The sequence below is a fragment of the Polyergus mexicanus genome, unplaced genomic scaffold (genome assembly GCF_030449975.1).
Source record: "Polyergus mexicanus isolate NDT 795.1 unplaced genomic scaffold, iyPolMexi1.0 SCAF_81, whole genome shotgun sequence".
Classification (NCBI taxonomy): Eukaryota; Metazoa; Arthropoda; class Insecta; order Hymenoptera; family Formicidae; genus Polyergus; species Polyergus mexicanus.
The window spans coordinates 22,083-30,488 of record NW_027223401.1 but is presented as its reverse complement, the minus strand read 5'-3'; the positions used below and the strand labels follow the sequence as shown (position 1 = coordinate 30,488).

General features: G+C 45.5%; 1 protein-coding gene across 1 annotated transcript; it reads right to left on the bottom strand.

Annotated features, from left to right (window-relative positions):
• Positions 1-1,541: 1,541 nt before the first annotated feature.
• LOC138944055 (uncharacterized) lies at positions 1,542-3,652 on the bottom strand. The gene is made up of 3 exons (XM_070314934.1): positions 3,345-3,652; positions 2,235-3,143; positions 1,542-1,632 (listed from the first exon to the last, which is right to left on the bottom strand). The coding sequence occupies exons 1-3, from the start codon at positions 3,650-3,652 to the stop codon at positions 1,542-1,544; spliced, it is 1,308 nt and encodes a 435-aa protein (XP_070171035.1).
• Positions 3,653-8,406: the final 4,754 nt, after the last annotated feature.

The window sequence follows — 8,406 nt, the reverse complement described above, 5'->3', positions numbered from 1 at the left end:
TCGAGACGATTCGTAGAACGTCCACCGATGTTTCGAGTCTCGAAATTCCAAGTCAAAGAATACAAGCCTGTGATGTAAAACTTGTATACTTTGATCTGAAATTTAGAAGCACGTCTCTTGGCGATAATTCGTAGAATGTTAACCAACGTTTTCTCATCGCGCGAAACGCGCGTTCTTCGAGACGATTCGTAGAACGTCCACCGATGTTTCGAGTCTCGAAATTCCAAGTCAAAGAATACAAGCCTGTGATGTAAAACTTATATACTTTGATGTGAAATTTAGAAACACGTCTCTTCGGGATAATTCGTAGAATGTTAACCAACGTTTTCTCACCCAAATAGTTCAAATCGAAATATATAATCTTTTCTTTTTGAGTTAAAAACATGTGTTTCAGTTAGAAGTTCTTCTCGAACTATCTTCGACGCGACCGCGAAATATTATATCGAAAATGCGATGGTAATATATTATTTATAAAATATGTTTATACTAACAATAAACTACTAAAGTTTGAATGTTTTAAGAAACGTTTCCGATAGCGTCGTAGATAGAATAGCGAACGCGCCTCGCTATTGCGTAATATTTTACGAAGCGCTCGCGAGTTCGATTCTCGCGAAACGCGCGCTCGTTATTCTCTTCTATCGCGCTCGCGGAGTATTTTATTAAACGTAAATAGTATTTTCTTGATATACGTTTTTTCGCTCCTTACAGCGGTATTTTATAATGTCCCCACGGTAACGTATCCGTAGTTCCCGATATCGCGTATCGCTTGTCATCGTGCGGACTGAGCGCGATCTTCAACTCCGACACTGTATACATCTCGTGTAACTCGGATCTTATACAAAACTGCTCGCGCTTCATCTCGATCCCTCGTCGAAGACAGCGCGCGTAATCGTCGAACGTTATCGTTCTCGCGACAACGCCGCTCTTAACACCCTTGATCCTTTTCGTATCGCTTCTACCGTCGACTCGCAGCGCGTACATCTTCGCTCTGAGTCCAATAAATTCGGTCATAATCGCGCCAGCGTTCTCATCCTTCATCGCACCGGGTATTTTCTTATTAGCGAGAGGCATACCGTACGCGTTGTCCGCCGCGTAATCGCTCGTATCGAATCTGTCGATATCGCGCTTCATATTCTCGTACACGTCCTCGCACTCGACGCGATAAATGAGACTATCCGAGTCGGTGTACATTATTCTACACTTATCTCGATACAATGGTAGCATGTACTCGTAGTGAAATTCGTACAAACGAATCTTAGATATGTCGAGAATGCACATACCCACATAGATCGGTTTGTTGAACTTAACCTCGAGTTTGCGCAATTCCACGGCTACGAGATCTTCCGCGAAGACGCTTCTACTGTGAAAGTTCGGCTTCGCGATCATCGCCTACGCGCCGTATCGCCCGTCCCATCGAGTCACGAGTCGGACATTCGAATGATTGCGCACGTTCTCCATAGTTTTGCCGAACACGGCGTTATTCATCAATTTATATAGATTTTTCTCGAATTCGTTTTTCGCGTTAATTCGTAATCGCGTATTCAGTTCGATGTATTCGCGCAGTCATGCAGATTGCGCGAATCGCAATATTCTGTGTATTTTCGTAACGCGTAATCCGTGTCGAACGCATTGCTGCAGATTGCGATAATATATTACGTAACGGCTCTTATCGTACAGTGTGGCGAGAAGCTTCTCGTCTCGTTTTGCGGACGGCTTATCGCGCGTCGGGCAGAATGGCAAGTCAGCGTGAGAATCGTGAATGTCGGACGGATACGCAAGGTCGACCTCTAGAATGTAACCGATAGGCGAGTTCGGTGTCACGGACGTTAAGTCAACGCTCGTAACGTCATCGACCCACCGAAAATTTTCGTAAGGCAACGATTGACACATCGCCCATCCATACAAATTATTTATATCGAAATACATGAGATACGACGATGGTTCCGAAGGATCGTACGACTGTAAATACTTGTTATTAGCGCGCGCGTATCTGTTGGAACATTGACTTAGCCCGCCGCGTATTCCGCGTTCCACGAACATCACCATATCGATGTCGGTTAATAATTCGAATCGCACACCCGTATACTTTAACATAGCGTCCCACGTGTATCCCGGTGTAATAGTACGCGGGATCTAAATTATAACTCCTCATACACGCGTCGCGAAAATTTTCGAAGACATCGGCCAATAGAAGAACGTCGGTCTTTAAATACAAATCGCTATAATCGCCCAACGTTTCGACGCGAAACCGCTCCCAGACTCTTATCGCGCGCGCGTAATCGCTCTCGGATATCGCGTCACCAGTTAGCGAACTGTGAAAAGCCTCGCGCGGCGGTAGACGAGTTTCCAGCAATTTATCTATGTCGTCGACATACTCGTACGGAAATACGCCCTTTCGCGCGAGAAGCTCGAAATCGACGTCGCTAAGGTCGGAAAATTCCGAACGCGCGATCCTCAGCTCGCTCTTGTCTAGATACGACGCCAATTTTTCGAGACTCGCGTTTAGAAACTTCAAAGAATCCACGAAGCGCAATTTCAAGCGTCTCCCGAACCATCCCTCGTCCCACGCATCCTCGACGTTCTTCGTGAAAGAGATATACGTTTCTTTCGTTATCGGCAATACTTCCACGCTGCCGGGAAAAGCGTTAGCTACATCTTTAATGATAAAATGCCCGTCGTAGCCCGATAAATTGTGAAAGAATACGGGAATTACGTAAGTATCCTTATAATTTAAATTACAATTCGAATGCGCCGGACCTCTGTACCGTCCAGTCAGATGACGGTGATCGTGCACGCGAACGTCTCTCGATTCGAACGGTCTCTCGCATACGCTGCAGCGCGTCGCGTTTACGAATCTCTCCCACTCGTCCGGTGTAAGATCCGTCATAGAAGCATCGGTATCGATAATAGTCTTTGCGCAAAGTGCTAGATCGTGCAGTTCTTTAACGAACCACGATACGCAATCCTCGCGATATGCTCTGTAGGTCGAGCTAACGCCATCGAGCGCGCATCGCGCGTAATATCCGGCGCTATAGACTTCGTGATGCTGAACGATAGATGTGTTCGACGTTCTCCTCTCCTTTTTCTTCTTCAGCACGCATTCGAGATCGGTGTACACCACGAATGGAAGTCGCTTCTTTCTACTATAGTTGCGAAACTCTAACCATTTGTAGTCTTTGGTAGGAAGGACTATTAGCGCACTCGTTCATCCTTCCGCAATCCACGCTGTGAGCCGATAACTTATCGCTCGTTCGAAAATAGTGCATGCATCTGCGACATAACGCACATTTTTAAATCGCGCGCATTATCGACATCGCGCCACGATTCTTTTAATTCGTAGTCACCGATCGCATATATGCGATTTATTTCGCCTATCGCTCAGTTGCGAGCCGACGAGTCGCGACAGATTCTTGATCCACGCGAAATGCGTCGCGTTATCTCGTCGCGTCGTATCGTCAAAATACAGCAGATTAATGTGTCTGTCCCTTTTATCGCTAGTGAGACGCAGAGGAACGATGCGGCAACCGCCTTTTCCCTCCTTTTTATCTCGAACGGTGTACACATTGATAGATATGTCGTTAATACGCTCGAATCTAGTAATTCTGTTCAAACTCATAGGAAACTTAACGCCCTCCAGATTCAGCACTGTCATGTAATGCGGGCACGAAGATTCCCGACCCGCGTTTTTTTCGGCTGGATACAGAGCGGCGACCACCGCCCACGCGAAACACGCATCGTCATTAGATCGCACGTTTATTACCGCTCTCTTCAACACGATCTCTCGCGGTAATTTGACGTGGCACCCCGCGCGCATAGGATTGTATCTCTTCACGTTCACCGTTAAATTGAATATGCGATAACGCCCATCCGCTATCGCCCTCCTGAAATTCCTCCAACGAGGCTAGAGTAGCGTCGACCACTCGCTTCTCGTACCACTCTCGCAAGTCGGAAAGAGGTAGAAGCGGATAATTCTTCGTGACGATAGTCTTAACACCGATCTTGTCGCCCAAGACGAACTCGCCGATGAACGCGGTATTGACCTTAACACTGTTATATCCATCCATAACATCGCGTATTCGATCGAGCACGGTATCTCTAGCGTCCTCGAGAAATCGCCGAGGTTCGATATAATCGAAATTAATAACCGCGCCGGTTAAAACGCGTCTAGAGAAAGCCGTCTCGATCTCGGACCACGAGAATCCCTCGCGTCTCTCTACACCGCTTCCCTCGCGTTCGAAACGTCGACGCAGATCGTCTCTCGCGCCCGTCAATCGAACGATTCGAGCGATAAGAGAATTGGTCGCTCCGGTCGATCTCCCACGGCGCTCGCCTCGACACCTCTCCCGCAGAGACCCGAGACTCTCGTCGCACCGTCGCGCCCACGCGCGATAGGCGTCCTCCATCGCGACGTCCCGCGCGCTATCGAGAAGATCGCGCGCCTCCACCGTTTCTCGATTCGTCACTCGTCGTCTAACAAACGCCAAGATTTTTTACAAATAAATCACGTCTCTTCCTCGTCGTAATTCTCGATATAGAACAAAGCTCTCGTCTCGCAGCTGGCGCACCAATTATTCGACACGTCGAAAACCTCGTCGACGAGATCGCAAGCGGGCACCATCTCGCTATACACCGTTTTCGTCACGTGCGTCGATACGCTTTTCGCGAAACTCGAGCTACGCGCGCAATACGCGCAATATCTCTCGTCCTCCTCGAAATAATTCCCATTCTCGAATCGACAACCGAACATAAAAAAACAATGCACGACGTGATTCACCTCCCACGAAAATTTCGGAATTCCGTATCGCCGTTTCCAATTGCGATAAAGCAAATAGCTATCGGCTCCGACATTCGCGAAAGGCTCGTCGAATCGCGTCTCGCTCGCCTCTCGCACGAACTCTTCCGCGAAGCCGATCTCCTCTATACAGTACAAACAGTCCTCTATATAACGTTCGTGTAGTTCCTTCTTCAAACAATTCGGTATCACCAAATTCCGTATATCCTCGATACTTCCGATTCGAACATTCACCGCTCTTCCGGCTAATCTCGTTAAAGCGCTCGGCGCGCGCTTCATCGCGCCGCGAAATATTCTCGAACGTACTAATACCTCGAGACCGTCGCGGCGTCCTTTTATAACGGGAAAAATAGCGAGGACGCGCCCCCGATTAACCGAGCCATGGATACTCGCTCTCGGACACGTCTCGCCACCGGACGCGCGACGTCGCCGGAAAATGGAAAAAAACTCGCCCCGAAACGCGATAAGCGCGCTCGTATCGCCGCTAACGCGCGCCTCGAGAAGACGAGAGCGACGAGGGACGCCCCTCCGTCCGCTCGACCGCCCACCGACGATCCCCCGCCCCCTCGATGCCGGGCGCCCGCCGTCCGCTCGCGGATCGCGCGCTAGAAGCGTCGCGCGCGTCCCTAAAGAATCGCGACGGCGGATCGCGCGCTAGAAGCGGCGCGCCCCCTTAAAGAATCGCGATGGCGGATCGCGGCGCGCGCCCCTAATGAACGAGTCGCGTCAAGGTCGAATCGGCAGGAACCGCCACCCCCCGAGCACCATCTCTCGAGCGCTCTCGGCGACTCGTACCCGCCGCTCCCCCCGGCCGCGCTTCCCCTCTCACCCTACTTACCCCCCCCATACACCCGCCCAGCCCGATCTCCATCCCTCGGGCGCCTACAAACTGCTCCGAAACTATCTCTCTCTCTTACTCCCCAACAGTAACCTCTTTCTCACACTCACGACAAACTGAGCCAAAACCGACCATACTATCCTACTGAAAGTTTCGATTGTTTTCCGATTGGACAACTCTCGCAAAAGAAATTATCTTGATCTTTTAGGGATAAACCGACAACCGCGTCACCCTTCGCTAATTTTCTGATCGAGTCACTGTTTGCGTGCCCAAGACGTTCGTGCCATAGTTTTAAAGGGGCAACAGATACATAGTTAGCTTCGTTGCGCATCATACATTTTATGAACATTTTTATCAAATTATTATACATATATGCCTTATGCCTTGAGCTAATAATGCATCTTTCGAATAAATACCAGCAATATCATTTTTCATTACGATCAATAAACCATTCGACATGCATACACCTGCGGAAAACAGATTTTTATTTAAATCAGGAACATAAAGGACATTCTCGATTGTGCCGTCGAGCCACTTTCCGTCAACAAAACGCTTGATAAGAATTTTTCCTTGACCTTTGACAGCCAATTTATTTCCGTCTCCGAGGTGACGTATTCATCGCGACACGGTGTAAATTCAGAAAACCACGTACGCTGACAAGACATGTGGCGCGACGCACCGCTGTCGAGAACCCAAAATTGTTTTTCGTCAGAATCGTTAAGATAAGTAAAATCACCAGTGGGCAGCGAAATGCTCACTTCGCGATTCTCTATTTTATGATAAACTGAAAAAGCACATACATTCGCGGAATTTCCGCTAGACGATGAATTATCGTGATTTTTAGGATTACGCGATCGCTTCTTAGCGTAACAATATTTTGCAATAAGTCCCGACTTTTTACAGAAATTGCAAATAAGATTTTTTTTAGATCGACCTTGATCATTACGCGCGGCATTATCTTCTTGTCTGCTGTTGTTTGTAGAAACGCTTATCGTAGCTAAAGCGCTGGCCAAGTCGTCCGCAGATGTCATTCTGGTTTCTTCTCGAAGCAGTCTCTCGCTCAAGGAATCCAAGGTCTGGTTTTCTTCCGCCACACTGTCCCATGCAGAGACGAAAGCGTTGTATTTTGACGGCAGGGTGCCGAGAATCTTCGCCATGATCATCACGTCGGACACTGCCTGGTCTATATCCCTCATTTGGTTGGCGATATTTTCAATTTTAGCGATGTGCTGCGCAATCGAGTCTCCACGCGCCATGCGATATTCGTGAAATTTTGAAGTCAACGCCAGCTTATTCGACGCACTTTTTTGTTCGTGGATACTTGAAAGTTTTCGCCACATTTCACTCGCCGTAGAACAGGTCACTAAGTAATCGAGTTGGGTGTAATCCATAGATGACGACAAAACAAACATTGCCTTTGCGTTTTTCCTCACCCAAACTTTTCTCGTTTCGGCATTTTGCGGCGTTTCAGGATCAGGTTTGATCTCTATTCCTTCGACAAGATCCAAAAGGTCGTGAGCAGTGAAAATCGACCTCATCTGGAACTTCCAGAGTTGAAAATTTTGTCCATTGAATTTCGTCACATTTTTCAGTTCGGAAAAATCGGCCATTTTGGCGCTTGGCGTAGCGACACTGAACGACTCGAGCAGAGACTAAGAAAAAAAAGGCCACAAAACAGCTTAATACACGAAAACTTCGGAAATGTTCACAACATTAACTTGCACAGAAGAACGACGCTCCTGGGCCCATAACCTGTTGGCGTGAACAGGTTAATAAATCAAAAGAAACGTTTTCCGAATAAAATGTATTGTTAGTGTAAAGCGCTGCGGCACACGAACCAAGTCAACCGGGCAAAGACCACCCGCCCGCTCCCTCTGCTTAAGATCCGCCGGTACATCATTCTATCACGCGCAGTCGATAACGCGCCAAGTTTGAAATCATTTTCGCAACAGTACTCCATTTTTAAAAATTATGTGGGCCTTGACCTCGCCTTGACGCTTCCACTCAAGGTCAAACGAATGTGATCATTGAATAGAATTTTTAAAATCTTACAACTTTGGTTTGAAACATTTTTTCAGAAAAGTTTCGTTTTCGAGATATTTGACCGTTTCCAGATTTTTCTAACACCCTATATACATTGGGTTAGGTTAGGGGTTAGGGTTTTCATTTTTATCGCCCCAGGCAAATATCTTGAAAAATATGAAAGATATGGAAAAAGGTTTTAAACAAAAGTTGCTTACAAAATCCGAATTATTGTATTAAAAAATATAATATGTCTTTCTTTAAATTTGTACAATCTTTATTGTTTTATTTTACTTTTTTAATTTATAAATTATTTATTTAACTGTTAAAATCGAAATTGTGTTTCTAATATATGAAACTTTTTGTATAAAAAAAAGAAAAAAATTTGTTATATATATATAATATTTATATTAATGGACGATATTTTTTTCAAATACAGAATAAAAGAAGTTCTATGTAAATTTTCTATATACATATTGTTTTATGTATTTAATAGTTTACAATTACTAAGTTTATAGTTTATAGTTGAACAGTTAATAATAATTGCAAATTTTATTAATTACTTGTTTATCAATTGCAAGTTTCTATAATTATAAGTTCTAATTTCATGTTTCATTATATTATCATTTTAATATACAAAATATATGAATATATATATGATTACATTGTAATGTATATTAATAATAATATTTTTTTTTAATTCGTTGTCTGGCTCTATTATTAATTTATTAATATATAATAAAAATAATTACAT